Consider the following 17,793-nt stretch of genomic DNA (forward strand, 5'->3'; position numbering starts at 1 on the left):
TTAAAGAAAGGTGACTTTTATGGTGGTGGGTAATGGGCAAAAACATTATGAAACACAAGTTGACTCTGACCCTTAGCTTGAAGGCTTTTTATGTTATGATGGAAGTGTTGATTGATCAAATTGTCAATAGAAAAGATGTCTTCTTCCTTTTAGATGGACAACAGATGTGAAGAAAGTGGTGGCAAATCATGTCAATGACCTCAGCATTGTTCTTAGAGGCTAGTTGCCAGCACTTCTGCTTTCCTGTTTTAATTGCTCAGGATATGAATATTTTATCAATCATTCCTTCATTGCCTCCTCTGGCTCTCTTCAGTGTGGCTTCCACCACTTCGCTACATTTTCATTCTCGATAGGATGCACAGTATTAAACTGCATAAGAACACCATAACCTATAACCCATCCTAGTCACACAACATTCTGATCTGAAGATATTTTACCAGTTCTTCATAGTCATTGGGCCAAAAGACTGAAATGTCCTCTCTAACAATAGTGTGATATACCTGCGCCACACCGACTGCAGTGGCTTAAGTAGGCAGCTATCTAAAATTTGTTTTTATTTATTCAAGGGGTGTGGGTGTTGCTGGCAGGACCAGCATTTATTATCCTTCCCTTGTTGCCCTTGAGAAGATGGTAATGAACTGCATTCTTGAACTGCTACAGTTTTGATGCTGTAGGTAGACCCACAATGCCAGGAGGGAGTTTCAGAATTTTGGCCCAGTAACTATGGAATGGTGATGTTTTTCCAAGTCAAGATGGTGTGTGTCTTGGAGGGGAACTTGTAGGTGTTAGCGTTTCCATGGATCTGCTGTCCTTATTTTTCTAGATGGAAGTATTTGTGGGTTTGGAAGGTATTGTCCAAGGATACTTGGTGAATTCCAGTAGGGCAGCTTGTAGAATGTACACACTGCTGCTACTGAGCGTCAGTAGTGGAGGAAGTGACTGTTTGTGCATATGGTGCCAATCAAGCAGGCTGCTTTCTCCTGGATGGTGTCAAGCTTCTTAACTGTGGTGTGCTTGGTCAGAATCCTGATATGCCAGGATTCTGGTAGATGGTAGACAGGCTTTAAGAGTCAGGTGATGATTTACTCGCAACAGGTTTCCTAGCCTTTGACCTTCTTTAGTAACTACTGTATTTCGGTGGCTAGTTCTATTGAGTTTCTGGTCATTGATAATCTCCAGAATGTTGATAGAGGGGAATTCAATGATGGTAACCAGTGTTTTCACTTAATTAGTTTTCTTCCATGTGGACCTCCAAGAGCCATGTGCAGCAGCAACTTTGTAACTGGAAGTAAGTGCAGCGAATGGTGTTGACATACCAATCACCATACACAGATCAGAGGTACATAGTTTAGAGGGAACACTCATATAATACCATTGAATGTCAAGGGTCAATAGTTAGATTCTATGCAGTTGAGGAAGGTCATTGCCTCGCATTTGAATGGCGCAAATGCTACTTGCCACTTTTCAACCCAAGCACAGAAATTGTCCAGATCTTGCTCCATTTGGATTTGGACTATTTCAGTATTTGAAGAGTCATTAAGGAAGTTGAATATTGTGTATTCATTGGTGAACATTTCCACTTTTGATCTTATGATGGAGGTCATTAATGAAGCAGTTGAAAATGAGCATAGGAGATTGCCCTGAGGAACTCCTGCAGAGATGACCAGCCTCCAAAAACCACAAACATCTTCCAATGTTCCAGTTATAACTCCAGACAGTAGAGAGCTTTCACTCTGATTCCAGTTGACTCTAGTTTTGCTAGGGTTCCTCATTAACACATTTAGTCAGATGCTGTCTTGTTTTTCTGGGCCGCATTTCTGGAACTTAGCTCTTTTGTCTGCATTTTGTCTGTACTAAGGTTTTAATTAAAAATGCAGTTGAGACACCATGAAGTTAAATACAATGGATGTCCAAAGAGACTTGGGAGTTCAGGTGAATAAATCTTTAAAATGTCATGAACAGTTGCAGAAAATAATCAAGAAAGCTAATGGAATGCTGTTCTTTATATCTAGAGGGTTGAAGTACAAGGACCTTGAAAAAAACTGCAGTTATTTTAAAAAACTCTTGATAGACACCGTTTTGAGCACTGTGATCAGATCTGGCCACTACAGTTCAAAATGGATATACTGTATTGGCCTGAGAGAAATTATACCGTGGGGTTACAGGAATGATATCTGGACATCACTGGTTAGGTTATGAGGCGATACATACATACTAGGTCCGTTTCTCTATCATTTAGAACGTTGAGGGGAGATCTGATCAAAATCTTCAAGATATTTACTGGAAAAGACAATACTTTTTCTATTGAGTGGGGATTGTAGAACAAGGGAAATAGATTGAGAATTAGGGCCAGATGGTTCAGAGGGGTGATTGGAAGCACTTCCAAATACATTGGACAGTAGACATTTGAAACTCTCTTGTACAAATAGCAGTGGATGCTGGATCAGTTGTTAATTTTAAATTTGAGATACATGAATTTTTGTTAAGCAAATATATTAAGAAATATGGGCCAAAGGCAGTTATATGGAGTTACGCTGAGCCATAATTTCACTGAATGGTGGAAGAGGTTCAAGGGACTGTTTCTATGTACTGAGGTTAGAATCTGAGTGGTCTTGGTTGCACCTGAACTGTGTGCCAGTGAACAGATTATTGCTGAACAAGTGCTGCTTAATAGCAGTGCTGATGACACCTTCCATCACTTTACTAATGATCTGATGATTCAGGGGAAAGGGCAATAAATTCTGACCTTGTTAATATTGTCTAAATCCCATGAGTAAAATATGAAAACAAACCTGATGCTCCCATTTAACTGTTTCTCCCTCTTTTCACATTTGCTGCTTGCATTCATCAGGTTTAGAAGGTTTCTAAACTACTTTTGAAAAGCTTTAAACTGAGCATATGTTTAAAGACCTCAAAAACTGAGTGCAATGCTTGGAACACTTAAGGGTTCAAAATATGCTACACAATTATAAGCATTTTGAAATTATTAAAGTAACAATATTTCTAATGCCACAAATTATTTCCCAATATCTCAAAAACTTTCTGCGGTTTTACCTAAGAATTACTCATCTTTTAACAAGATTGGAAATAGTTGTTGTGATTAGTGCAGTCATTGACTTTTGGGCAGGAACAGTAAGTGGTTGTAGTATCACAACAAAGACAAATACTGATTTGAGAGTCACAACTCAGTCATTTGCCCTTCATTTCCATTTATTATTGTGGCTTCCATATGTTTGTGGTCGTCTTTGGGCATCTAATTTTAAGTCCTTCTGAAAATTGAAATCAAGCTTAATTTTGTGCTTCAACCATGCACTCTACTTTAGCTGTTTTGAAGCACAAACTGTGTAGTTGCAGCACTAACACATCTTGTCTTGTAATATGTTAAAAATATAATCCATATAAACCATAAGGTCTCAGATTTGAATGTTCTATGTAGGGTGAACAGCTTTCATCTCCAGCAGTGGTTGAGGTGCAATACTTGGACAAGAGAAGGAAAAAAACATGCCAAGGTCTTGTGTTTTTATATTTTTTTTCAGTGGCACCTGATGATGTGTGAGTTTGTGCTACCAATATGATCAAGAAGGTTGGAATTGAATCCTTGGGATTAAACAGTTTACTAGTGAGTAGGATAGCATAAAAGAATGCCTTTTGGCCCGTCATGTCTGCATCACCAGTTTTCAAGAATAATCCAGTTAGCCCCACTTCTTTGCTCTTTCTCTGTATCCTTTTATTCAATCTTTCAAACGTTAATCCAATTCCCTTTTGCAAGCTACTATTGAAAGGTGTGCAGCTGGGTGGATTGGTTATACTCCATTGTCCTGTAGTACCCAAGGATGTGCAGATAAGGTGGATTAACCACGGGATTTAAACCCCCTGTGTGTTATGGCGATAGGGTCATTGAAGGGTTGGGTCTGGGTGGCATGGGGCATGGTCTTCAGAAGGGCAGTGCAGACTTGATGGGCCAAATGGCCTATATCTGTGCTGTAGAGATTCTGTCATTCTTTAATACTGTTCTATTGAAACCGATTATTTAAACATGTTTTTCCTCATGTTGCTGCTGGCTCCTTTACCAATCACCTTACATCTGTGGCCTCTATTTATCAACCCTTCAGCCATTTGAAACAGTTTATTTTTCCAATACATAAATAGTCATAGATAAGAACATATTTATATGAATTATAGCCCCTTGAGCAAAATACCAGAGGTTGGCCCATGCGAATGAATCAAACCCCACCAAGGATCAATGAATTCAGGACAGAACGGGCAGGAAGGAAAGAACAGTTATCAAGAAAATTACTAAGAAAAATGGGTTAAGTGACTAATGAGGCAACAGGAACAAACCTTTAATTTACAGGGATACAGTTGGTTACACAAGACGAAACTTATTTTCTTGGTACCGTACTTCGAGAGCGAATTTTGAACGAGTTTTTTTAAATTAAAAATATTTAGGTAATATGCCAAAAGTTGTAAAAGTCAGTGATTACCAATAATGGTTCTTGCAGTTTTCCTGTGCGTCAGTACAGCATCAAATCAGTGACAGTGAGAGTCTGAACCTGCTTTTAGGTTGAATAAATTCAGGCTTCTGTAAACAGATCAGGAGCAAGAATATTCCACTAATGCTCTTGTAGACTAAGCCAAACTGACAACAATTAATTACAGAGTAATATTTCAGTGCAGCTGTTTAGACTTTTCAGTTGTAATTTCTAAGACAGAGATAAGATTTGCACAGCCATTGGCCAAATAAAGGCAAGAATTTCTGAACAACGAATGATGGCTGAAAGCTCACTCTGATCTTCAGCTGCTGGGAAATCTGCAGTGCTACTGACATGTACAGTACATTCTACAGGGTGCATGAGTACTGAGAATGATGCATTTCATAGCCAGAGGACAGTTTAATGTAAACTGCACCGTCAATGAATTACAAATTTCAATTATGTTACATACACACAATATTGTTGGAATATATGTTGTACTTATTGTGCATATGTAGGGCTGATTACAGGACTGATATTAGATAACCACATGAATTTAAATTAGTTCTTTATGGGGAAAAGCTCTTTTAAAAATAATTAATGTACATTATAAGCATCAGGCAGTTCAAATTTCACAGATAAGATGTAGTTACCCAGGATACTAACAACAAAATACATATTTTATGCATATCAAAATAATCAAAACACTCATTTTCATCAAGGAAATCACTTTGTTTCCAATAAATGTTTAAGAAGATTGTTTCAGAATGAAATTTTAAAAGGTATCTCTAGAAGTTCAAGTTGCGGCTGTACAGGACATTGCTTAGGCCACGGTTGGAATATTGCGTGCAATTCTGGTCTCCTTCCTATCGGAAAGATGTTTGGGTGACCTTATAGAGGTTTACAAGGTTATGAGGGGCATGGATAGGATAAATAGGCAAAGTCTTTTTCCTGGGGTCAGGGAGTCCAGAACTAGAGGGCATAGGTTTAGGGTGAGAGGGGAAAGATATAAAAGACACCTAAGGGGCAACTTTTTCACGCAGAGGGTGGTACGTGTATGGAATGAGCTGCCAGAAGAAGTAGTGGAGGCTGGTACAATTGCAACATTTAAGAGGCATTTGGATGGGTATATGAATAGGAAGGGTTTGGAAGGATATGGGCCCGGTGCTGGCAGGTGGGACTAGATTGGGTTGGGATATCTGGTCGGCATGGACAGGTTGGACCAAAGGGTCTGTTTCCATGCTGTACATCTCTATGACTCTAAGTGAATATATCTGTAAAAGTCTATGATAGAACAGATTAGTTTCCTAGACAAATTTCCCCTTGTACAGTAAATTTTGGGTCCCAAGTTGTCTCTTCTTGACCAACTAAATTTACTTTAATTGTTTGGGTGATGGTCCTTTAATTAGTATGAGAAGCAAATCCAGTCCATCATTTGGCGCATATAGCACTTTACACAGCCACTAGCCAAGAGGACACTAGTTACTCTTTGCCATTTAGGATCAATGGGTATTGCCGGTGTTGCAGGAGAAAGTGACGACTACAGATGCTGGAGATCAGAGTCAAAATGTGTGGCACTGGAAAAGCACAGCCAGTCAGGCAGCATCCAAGGAGTAGGAGGGTCGACATTTCGGGCATAAGTCCTTTTTCTGGAATGTGGAAGTCACCCACCCCCACATTCCTGATGAAGGGCTTATGCCCAAAACGTTGACTCTCCTGTTCCCCAGATACTGCCTGACCTGCTGTGCTTTTCGAGCACCACACTTTTTGATACTGCCAGTGTTGCAGCAGGCTCAGAAGAAAGAGGAAACCTGCATGTCCTCAAACCCAAATAAGTCTGGGATCTCACCGGAGAAAGGTTTGTGGGTCCTAATACTAGGAGTCAGATATGTTGAATGTTGGGGGGGCAAAACTATAGAGGGGTGAGAGTCAGGGAGTGGAGAGGGTGATCAGATTGGCACTAACCAACAACTTGCAGAGCTAAATCTGCCAAACCACACTTTTTGTTCATGCCCCTCCTGACATAGAGTCATAGAGATGTACAGCATGGAAACAGGCCCTTAAGTCCAACCCATCCATGCCGTCAGATATCCCAACCCAATTTAGTCCCACCTGCCAGCACCCAGCCCATATCCCTTCAAACCCTTCCTATTCATTAGATCAGTCCACATCAGGCCCTAAACAGGGCATTATCTTCCATTTAAGAACATCAATTTCACCACAGGTCTGTATAAAATCCAACAACTCCCATGTTGCCTGTAAAGTCATATCATGGTAGGCAGGCTAATTATAAAATTCCCTAATTAAAGGGGTCACCACCTCTGTTGCCAACAATGGCAGCTTGAGTCCACTAGTTCTTTCACTGGAGTATGGTTCCATGAGCAATGGGCAGCTCTGCAGTACATTCTCCAAGCACAATATTTTCACATGCATGTTTTTTTTAAGTTTGGAAGGCAATACAGCTGTGCCTGAATAATTTCTTGTCTGAAATTTTTACTCACATATTCCAGTAAAATTTTAGCTTGGCAATAAGATGTGAGAATATAATTATTTTATGTCTTTTCTTTAACTCAGGAGAGATTAAGTTTCTTGTCGTTTCTGACTCCAGACCTCTGAGAGCAAACAATTCAGCAATAGTAATTTATTTTTATGAAGCCCATCTAATATAGCAAATATGACTTTCTCCTCTGTTTTTGGTTGCATTTCAGTCCCATGTTCCAGATTGCAGAGGGGGGAGGGTAGGTCAGAAGACCTCCTTGTGGGTCTGCTCCTGCGCCTGGCCAAACTGGCCATAACCAGGTACAGGCAGCAGGTCGTGGAGGGGGTCTTTATGACCGACTGTCAGACCCTCTTCCATGGGTATTTCAGAGCCCGGGTGTCCTTGGAGCATGCAGTGTCCTCCAACACCCTCGAGATTTACAGGGAAAGGTGGGCACCACAGGGAGTGGAGTGTATTATTTCCCCCTCCAACTCTATTTTGATTTAATCTCTGCCCTCCCCTTCACCTTTTTGATCACCCAGCATTGCCCTTTGCTTGTCACTGGCCACTTGGGTGTTTTCTTTCTTCCTGGTAGTGAAAATTGAATAAAGATTGGTGCACTGGTTGTCTTTCACCATGTCACACACCTGCACACACAACATGGGTACTGGGGAAAAATAAGCTCTACCGCAGTTAGGCGGTCGTGTGGGTTTTTTTAAAAAAAAGAGGAAGAAATATAGTAAATATGACAAGTTGCTTTGCAAGAATGAATAATGGACTGGGGAGAAATGGAGGAGAAAGTGAGGTCTGCAGATGCTGGAGATCAGAGCTCAAAATGTTTTGCTGGAAAAGTGCAGCAGGTCAGGCAGCATCCAAGGAACAGGAGGTTCGACATTTCGGGCATAAGCCCTTCTTCAGGAATGAGGAAAATGTGTCCAGCAGGCTAAGATAAAAGGTAGGGAGGAGGGACTTGGGGGAGGGGCGTTGGAGATGGGATAGGTGGAAGGAAGTCAAGATGAGGGTGATAGGCCGAAGTGGGGTGGGGGCGGAGAGGTCAGGAAGAAGATTGCAGGTTAGGAAAGCGATGCTGAGTTCGAGGGATTTGACTGAGACAAGGTGGGGGGAGGGGAAATGAGGAAACTGGAGAAATCTGAGTTCACGTCCTTGGTTCCCAACTCAACCACCCCGTGGCTCAACACTTTAACTCCTCCTCCCACTCCACCAAGGACATGCAGATCCTTGGACTCCTCCATCGCCAGACCATAACAACATGACAGTTGGAGGAAGAGCGCCTCATCTTCCGCCTAGGAACCCTCCAACCACAAGGGATGAATTCAGATTTCTCCAGTTTCCTCATTTCCCCTCGCCCCACCTTGTCTCAGTCAAAGCCCTCAAACTCAGCACCGCCTTCCTAATCTGCAATCTTCTTCCTGACCTCTCCGCCCCCACCCCACTCCAGCCTATCACCCTCACCTTGACCTCCTTCCACCTATCACATTTCCAACGCCCCTCCCCCAAGTCCCTCCTCCCTACCTTTTATCTTAGCCTGCTGGACACACTTTCCTCATTCCTGAAGAAGGGCTTATGCCCGAAATGTCGAATCTCCTATTCCTTGGATGCTGCCTGACCTGCTGCGCTTTTCCAGCAACACATTTTCAGCAGGGGAGAAATGGATGCCAATCAATATTAGGAAAAATTACCAAAGGTGATTAAAAACATAGCACGAGAGAGATTGTAAGGAGGATTTGATGGTAGAAATAGTAGTGGCACGATGAAAGGTTTTAGAATGCCACACCCAAACAAATAGAGGGTCTCCATGGCTGGTTGTTCCCTGGTTGTTAAGCTTCAGAGACAAGGTCCTGGAATCTGCCACAAGAATAGCTCTACATGCACTTTGCACCCTGCAATCTATTATTAAAGCAGATGACCTGGAATTATGACAGTTCTATAGACGTTGTCCCAAGTTCATGTATGCTTATCCATTCTAAACATTCATGACTCCCACACTGTGAGTTAAAGCCCGTACTATCATGAAAATTTGTTCTGTTTAAACTTAGCACTATGTTCAAGTGACTCTGATAAGTTTGATTTTCACTTGTATATGAGGCACAGTCTCCTTTTGCTTACCAACAAAGCAGTTGTGAGGTTCTCTGGTTGGATGGAGCATTCTAGGACAAAAATATGGATCTTTGAAAATGGGGAGCAGCAAAATGTTTTATATTTTTCTTCTGCGAAGAAAATGATGTGAATACTGAAATAATTGATTTGGTAAAATATTAGGCTATCACCTATCTTTTCTCTATTCAAATGCTACTGAAACTATTGTGTGTAATGCTATAATTTGGAACATTTATAATGTGCCAATGTTTCAGTAATTATCAATGTTTAAAATTAATTTGAGTATGGAACGTGGAGACATTCTCTTAACTATTAATATATGACAATGATTCAATCAGCCAAACACTGTGAGGCAGATTAGTACAGTCAGATCTGCAGATGGAATTTTTTGGCAGATCCAAAATTGCTGAATGATTCTGCACATAATGTTATTTTAAACTTTAATAAAATTCTTCTTTTTTATGCAATCTTGGATTATGAAGAAGTCTCAAACAGGATGAGAATTGTAAAGTTGAATGGCATTCTTTTTTTCCATATTAGTGGAAAGAAGCATTGGATGTTCATCATCAATTGACCCTAAAGAAGGGAAGAATTAGGCATTGGGTATAATTTTTAAAAAGCTCAGAGAACAAAGTGTGATGTATGAAAGAGATATATTGCTCTTTATGTGATGTCATTTAAGAATCACAAGAGGAAATGTGAATTTGGTAAACTAACTGATTAGATTACTTACAGTGTGGAAACAGGCCCTTCAGCTCAACAAGCCCACACCGACCCTCCAAAGACCAACCCAACCAGACCCATTCCACACACCTAACACTATGGGAAATTTAGCATGGCCAATCCCCCAGACCTGCACATCTTTGGACTGTGGGAGGAAACCCACGAAGACATGGGGAGAATGTGCAAACTCCACACAGACAGTTGCCAAGGCGGGAATTGAACCTGGGGTCTCTGGGCACTCTGAGGTAGCAGTGCTAATCATTGTCCCACCATGCCGCCCAATAGTAGGTGAGCTAGTCCATATTTTAGAGCAAATGTTGTTTACTTTAACTCTTGTCTTCTTGGATAATTATGATGTTAAATGCACGGTACTGAAGGATGGTTATTCACAGGCGATTTATTTTTTGGTGCTATTAGCAATACCAACCCCATTATGCTTTTTTGGTCTGTGCACTGTCAGCACAGTTGACAAATGAGAATAGAGAGAAGAAAAACTGGTATCTAATCAACAATAATTTGAGGAGTGGTATTGTATGAATAATCTTTATTGGAACATGAAACTGATGTAGGACAGAAGAACTTATGGAAAGGTAGATCATTTTCTGAGAATAAAATTACTTCAATATAAATATCTGACTTTAGCCACAAGATTCTGTCACTGGTAACATTGCCAAATCAATTAGTCAGTTCGCCAAAAATCCATCAAGGAAATAGAAAAGGCCTTGGAGGGAATTTTAAACCCCCAGAATGAGCAGGAGAGGTTCAATGGACAATGTGTTTATTTCAGTCTTAATGGAATCCTTGTCACCAAAGGTTGGTCTTTATTTAAATATTTTTAAAAGACTTTGTCCTTCAAAGTTAATCAAGATTTAGATTTATAGTTTGTATATTTCAGCTTCCCAGGGCTCAGTAAAATTGAATGCTGGAAAAATGTGAGGAAGGCCAAATTCAACAGGTAAGTGCCATTATAGTAGTACTTGCAGATCCCTTATCACCATCCCCATGCTGGTGCACTCCTCTCTGCAATTGGACTTACCCTGTATTTGGACCCTCTTGCCCTTGAATGAATGAGCACAATTTGCACCCACGTGTCATTGGATCATCTTCTCTCATCATCAGACCCAACCTCACCACCCATGATCCAAATCCCATCTCCCAAAGTCCAATGTAGCCACCCTTCCCCCTCCTTCCCTCAAATCTATCAATGGCCTACAACCTCCTCCCCAGCATCACCTCCACCCTGCTCCCACAGAACCCTTGTCCTTTCTCTCTCATTCTTGCCCTCATTCTTATGTTAGCAATAGTAGAGATGTGTTTAAAATTAATTTTTCAACTTTATAAAGGCAATACAAGAATCTAATTGAAAGAAAAGTTTGTTAATCTGAGGAACAGTGAATTGGATCAATGAATAAATACTACAGTCATGCAAAAAGTACATTTGTACTAAAAACTGAAAAATAGATTAGACAGAATTGAGCTCTTACAAGTCAGAACCAAAGATAAGTTGTTGAAATTCAAATAATTAGATTTTTCTGTAGATGGTACTAAGGTCACGGTGTCAAATTCCTTGTTCCCCTTTAAGCAATGCAATCTGTTTTGAAATGGCATCATTACTGATTGTTGTTGGAAAGAATTGTAAATTCTGAATTTGCTTGGATCCCCCAATCTGCTGGTAAAGAAAACATCCTGAATTTTCTACTTTTGAGAAACTTATGACACAAGTTACAAAACTCATTAATATTTTAGTCACTTCGTTGTATCTTCATGTTTCTGGCAACTGAACTTGATCGATGGAAGTTCCACTTTTTGTATCCACCAATACATAAGATTTAACCTTATCTTAAGATTTGTTCAACTTATGAATATATTCAAAGTAAGCTGTAAAATTTTACAGACATTGTAGATGTTGACACATCAATTTGTGACATAATAATTTGTTGTTCACTTAAAGCAAATGATGATAGCAGGCTATAATGCAATTGAATTTACTGGGCGAAGGAGTCAATCTGTAACCCAAGCAGGAAGATAGGTTCGTGGAATCACTTCAAAATCATTTGTGGTGAACATTGGGAGGAATCTTCATCTCACAGCCAAAATAGAAACGAAATGTAAGGTCATCTGTTGGACCTGTCTGATGACATGGTCAAGAGGCACAAAGCAAATTGGGGGTTGGCGATCAGTTGAGTTTGCCATTACTACTCATGTTTGTTATTGGTAGATGCCCCACAAAGAGCAAGAAATTTGGCAGCCCTGTCACATTTAAAACCAAATGTGAATCTCTGAAAAAGGGAAGCAAGGAACATAACACTCAAAACTTATGCTACTTAGAGAAAAATTAAATGATTTGATTAGGATCGCTAAGGAACAACTGTAACTCACTCCTTATTGTCAGTTTAACCATGTGCCATTGTCACCCAAAACTCAAGCCTTCCCACCCACAACTTCTTTTATTTTACCTTCAATTACAGGTGCACACCAATTAACCTGTGGTATTAATAGCAAACTCTGAACCTGTTAAGGACCTCACAATTACTTCTCCACATATTTGCCAACATCCATACACAAGCAGCATTATTCTACATTGACACTGATTTGATTTTTATTCAGTGGCAGCATTATCTGAATTCAGATATTCCTTTATCTGGTCATACAATCTTAGAGATGTACAGCATGGAAATAGACCCTTCGGTCCAACCTGTCCATGCCAACCAGATAGCCCAATCCAATCTAGTCCCACCTGCCTGCACCCGGTCCATATCCTTCCAAACCCTCCCTATTCATATACCCATCCAAATGTCTCTTAAATGTTGTAATTGTACCAACCTCCACCACTTCCTCTGGCAGCTCATTCCATACACGTACCACCCTCTGTGCAAAAATGTTCCCCCTTCGATGTCTTTTGTATCTTTCCCCTCTCAGCCTAAACCTATGCCCTCTAGTTCTGGACTCCTTACCCCAGGGAAATGAATTTGTCTATTTATCCTATCCAGGGCCTCATAATTTTGTAAACCTCTATAAGGTCACCCCAAAGCCTCCGACGCTCCAGGGAGTACAGTCCCAGCCTGTTCAGCCTCTCCCTGTAGCTCAAACCCTCCAACCCTAGCAACATCCTTGTAAATCTTTTCTGAACCCTTTCAAGTTTCACAACATCTTTCCGATAGGAAGGAAACCAGAATTTCATGCAATATTCCAACAGTGGCCTAACCGATGTCCTGTACAACCGTAACATGACTTCCCAACTCCTGTACTCAATACTCTGACCAACAAAGGAAAGCATACCAAATGCCCTCTTCACTATCCTATCTATCTGCGACTCCACTTTCAAGGAGCTATGAATCTGCACTCCCAGGTCCCTTTGTTCAGCAACACTCTCCTGGACCTTACCATTAAGTGTCTATGTCCTGCTAAGATTTGCTTTCCCAAAACGCAGCATTTCGCATTTTCTGAATTAAACTCCATCTGCCACTTCTCAGCCCATTGGCCCATCTGGTCATGATTTTATTGTACTCTGAGATAACCCTCTTCGCTGTCCACTACACCTCCAATTTTGGTGTCATCTGCAAACTTACTAACTGTACCTCTTATGCTCTCATCCAAATCATTAATGTAAATGACACAAAGTAGAGGACACACCACTAACCTTGTGGCGCTCCACTGGTCACAGGCCTCCAGTCTGAAAAACAACCCTCCACCACCATCCTCTGTCTTTTACCTTTGAGCCAGCTCTGTATCCAAATGGCTAGTTCTCCCCTTATTCCGTGAGATCTAACCTTGCTAATCGGTCTCCCATGGGGAACTTTGTCGAACACCTTACTGAAGTCCATATCGATCACATCTACCACTCTACCTTGATCAATCCTCTTTGTTACTTCCTCAAAAAACTCAATCAACTTTGTGAGATATGATTTCCCATGCACAAAGCCATGTTGACTATCACTAACCAGTCCTTGCCTTTCCAAATACATGTACATACTTTCCCTCGGGATCCCCGCCAACAACTTGTCCACTACCGACGTCAGGCTCACTGGTCTATAGTTCTCTGACTTGTCATTACCACCCATCTTAAACAATGGCACCACGGTAGCCAACCTCCAGTCTTCCGACACCTCACATGTGACTATCAATGATACAAATATCTCAGCAAGAGGCCCAGCAATCACTTCTCTAGCTTCCTACAGAGTTCTAGGGTACACCTGATCAGGTCCTGGGGATTTATCCACCTTTATGCATTTCAAGACATCCAGCACTTCCTCCTATGTAACTTGGACATTTTGCAAGATGACACCATCTATTCCCCTATAGCCTATATCTTCCATATCCTTTTCCACAGTAAATACTGATTTTTAGGTCATTAATATTAAACAATAAAGAATCTTAAGTTGATTTAGATGCTTGTAAAGAATAAATTCTATTTTAAACAGTTTGGATTAATTATTTTAAGTTACTCATCTTTTTCTATGATATTAACTAAAGGAGGAAAATGGTCTGGAATGACTTGACACTATTTACTGTTCTTGAACAATATGTTAAGAGCTAATATTTTAAAAGAAGTTAGGTATGCTTTGAAATACAGTTAGCTGACAGAATATAATATATTATGCATTCAATTGTATTTATCAGACTTGCTCAGTTTTGAATGATTTGATTGACTCTGTTGTACAAGGCAATGATGTGGTAGGAGTTAATGCTTATGTTACATCTGGTCCACCTATTCTCCTAATGTCTTACACAATCCATGGGTGGAGATGAGGAGCTTTGCTTTAGCTTTCACACGGAGCAGATATTTCTGTACCAGCTCCATAAGGTCCTCGTAACCATGTCCGACTAGAATACTGTTGTACTAATCGCTCTAGTTACTGGAGAACAGAGCTTCTTCTGTAGGTATTCTGTGGTAATGTATCCTTTACCTCTAATCATTAGATAGGCCCAAAACAATGCAGGATTGCTGTCAGAGAACTAGCTCAAATAAGCCTAATGCACTTTCACAAACTGGTAGTGGTGGCATATATCACAAAGTCCCAAGAGTCCCACAATAATGTTAAAGAGAGAGTTCCAGGATTTAGATCAGGGACAGTGAAAGAACAGTGATATATTTCCAGTTCAGAACGATGAGTGACTTAGAGTGGAACTTGAAGGTGATGATGTATCTGCTACTTTGTCCTTCCCAATAAAAGTGGCCATGTGTTTGGAAAGTGCTGTTTAAGGAGCCTTGGTGAATTTCTGCACTGCATCTTGTAACTACTGAAATTGTTTGTTGATGGTGGAGGGAACGGAAGTTTGTGGATGTGGTGTCACTCAAGCAAGCTGCTTTGACCTGGATGGTGTCAGGCTTCTTGAGTATGTTTGAGCTGCACCCATCCAGCAAGTCGGGAGTATACCAAAACACTCCTTACTTGTGCCTTGTAGATAGTAGATTTTGAGAAGGCAGGAAGTGAATTAGTTTTGCAGTATGCCTGCTCTTGTAGCCAATGTGTTTATATGGCTCGTCCAGTTCACCATCTGGCCAATTAATGAAGCAGCTGAAGCTGGCTGGGTTTAAGACACTACCTTGAGGAGCTTTTGCAGAGATGACCTGGAGCTGAGATGACTGATCTCCAACAAGTTCAATCATCTTGCTTTGTGCCAGGTAAGACTCCAACCGTGACAGAGATCTTTCCCAGCCCCATTGACTCTAGTATTACTAGGGCTCTTTGATGGCATAAACAGTCAAATGTCACCATTGGAATTCAACTCTTTTATTCATGTTTTAATTGAAGCTGTACTGAATTTCACATCCTTGGCAACATCGTGTCTCACAAAGCAGATCTTCACTAATTCAATTACTCTTTGTTTTATGTAGAATTTATAGCACACAAACTGGCTATTTTGCTGACAGATCTATACCCCACACAAATGCCCTTCCATCCTTAATATTGTTTGCACTGATGTAGATAGTAATAGTTGTTCCTAATTGTGGAAGGGGAAAGAATACATTTTATTACTCATTTAATGGAAATTTACCGGAAGGAACACATGTAATGATCAGGTGAAGAGAATATTTTGACTGTAATGCTTATCATGTTAAAATAGCCCTATTTTTGGCAGGAGATGCTCCCTGCCTTGCTGAATATTTCCAGTATTTTCTTTTTTGTTTCTGTTAAAATAGTTTCCTGGTACCATCTTGATTTACTTATGCATAATGGTTGATGTACCTAAGATCTGCTTGACATCTGAAAGGTCACAAGATGTAGGAACAGAAATAGACAATTCAGCCCATAGATTCTGCTCCACCATTCAATGAGATCATAGCTGATCTGATAATCCTCAACTCCATTTTACTGCTTTTTTCCCATAACTCTTATTCACCTATCTGATTAAAAATCTGTTTATCTCAGCATTGAATGTGCTTAACATTCCAGCATCAATTGACAAACCTTTGCTGTAAAGAATTCCATAGCCTGAGGGAAACATTTTCTCCTCATTTCTGTTTTACTTTTCAATTACACTGAGATAAATCCTTGCCACTTGTATGTTCTCTTCAAGTTGGACCGAAGGGTAAGTTTCCGTACTGTACATCTCCATGATTCTATGACTCTATATTTTATCCACCCTGTCATACCCCTTAATAATCTTATATGTTTCCATAAGGTCTTTCATTCTTCTAAACTCCAATATGTAAAAGACAAATCTATTCAACCATTACTCCGTAATCAGGATCAAACTCGTGAATCTTCTGTGGACTGTTTCCAATGCCAATATTTCTTTCCTCAGATAAGGGGATTAAAACTGTTCACAATATTCAATGTGTGGTCTTACTGACAACATACTCTGAAGCTCTATCATTAACTGTATGCTGAAGAGTGCTGTCAAACAAAGACGCCTAGGGGTGAAAGTGCATAGTTCCTCAAAAGTGAAGTTGCAGGTAGACAAGGAAGAAAGGTTTGGCATATTTGCCTTCATTGATCAGAACATTGAATATAGGAATTGGGATGTCATGTTGCGGACATTGGTGAGACCACTTTCAGAATACTGCATGCAATTTTGGTTGTCCTTCTACAGGAAAGATGCTGTTAAACTTGAGGGAGTGCAGAAAAGATTTACAGGAATATTACCAGGATTGGAAGTTTTGAGCAATAGGGAGCGGCTGTATAGGCTAAGGTTTTTTTTCCTGGAGTATCAGAGGCTGAGGGGTGACCTTACAGAGGTTTATAAAATCGTGAAGTGCATGGATAGGGTGAATAGTCAAGGTCGTTTTCCTAGGGTGGGGAAGTCCAAAACTAGAGGGCATGGGTTGAAGGTGAGAGGGCGAAAGGATAACATTTTCACACAGAGGGTAGTGCGTTATGGAATGAGCTGCCACAAGAAAGGGTGAAGGCTGGTACAATTACAACATTTAAAAGGCATATGGATGGGTATATAATAGGAAGGGTTTAGAGGGATATGGGCCAAAAGCTGGCAAATGAGACTAGATTAGGTTAGGATACGAAGTTGGTATGGTCAAGTTGGACCGAAGGGTAAGTTTCCGTACTGTACATCTCCATGAGTCTATGACTCTATATTTTATCCAACACTCTGCATCATTGACTCAGTTATATGAGTGAAATTACTCAAATGTTTAACATCATTTAATTATTAAGAAAATGAAGCTTTCACCTGGATGGAGTTCTTGATTTGCTGAGTGCTTTACTAATGGCCATAGTGGGTGCTGAGCGCCTTCTTTCCACTGCAGGTTTCATCCTCTGTGTGAGAAAAGCATAATAATTATGATAATACTTCTAAGGTGAAATGTGGTCCACAATATAAAGTGCCTGTACTACCCTTCCAGTTGTTAATTCAACTGTATCCTAAGTCAAGCAATTTCCAAGTAATTGAAAAAGCTGCACTTCGTAAGTTTTAAGAAGAAATTTGAAGAATAATTGTATGAATTACGTGGTTTATACATTCCCTTCAATCTATTAGCTATCTGATAACAGTTTGTCAACCTGAAATGTTAATTCCATTTGTTCATCCTCAGATGCTGTC

The 17,793-nt window shown here is 40.3% G+C and overlaps 1 protein-coding gene across 2 annotated transcripts in view; it reads right to left on the minus strand.

Moving 5' to 3' along the window:
• arhgap20b (Rho GTPase activating protein 20b) overlaps positions 1-17,793 on the minus strand; it is a 114,532-nt gene that overhangs the window by 61,718 nt on the left and 35,021 nt on the right. For both annotated transcript variants that reach the window (XM_060832520.1, XM_060832521.1), the window contains exon 2: positions 17,425-17,510. In XM_060832520.1, coding sequence (XP_060688503.1) covers positions 17,425-17,510 — 86 coding nt within the window. The remainder of the gene's footprint in view (positions 1-17,424; positions 17,511-17,793) is intronic.

The sequence above is a fragment of the Hemiscyllium ocellatum genome, chromosome 11, assembly GCF_020745735.1.
Source record: "Hemiscyllium ocellatum isolate sHemOce1 chromosome 11, sHemOce1.pat.X.cur, whole genome shotgun sequence".
Taxonomy (NCBI): Eukaryota; Metazoa; Chordata; class Chondrichthyes; order Orectolobiformes; family Hemiscylliidae; genus Hemiscyllium; species Hemiscyllium ocellatum.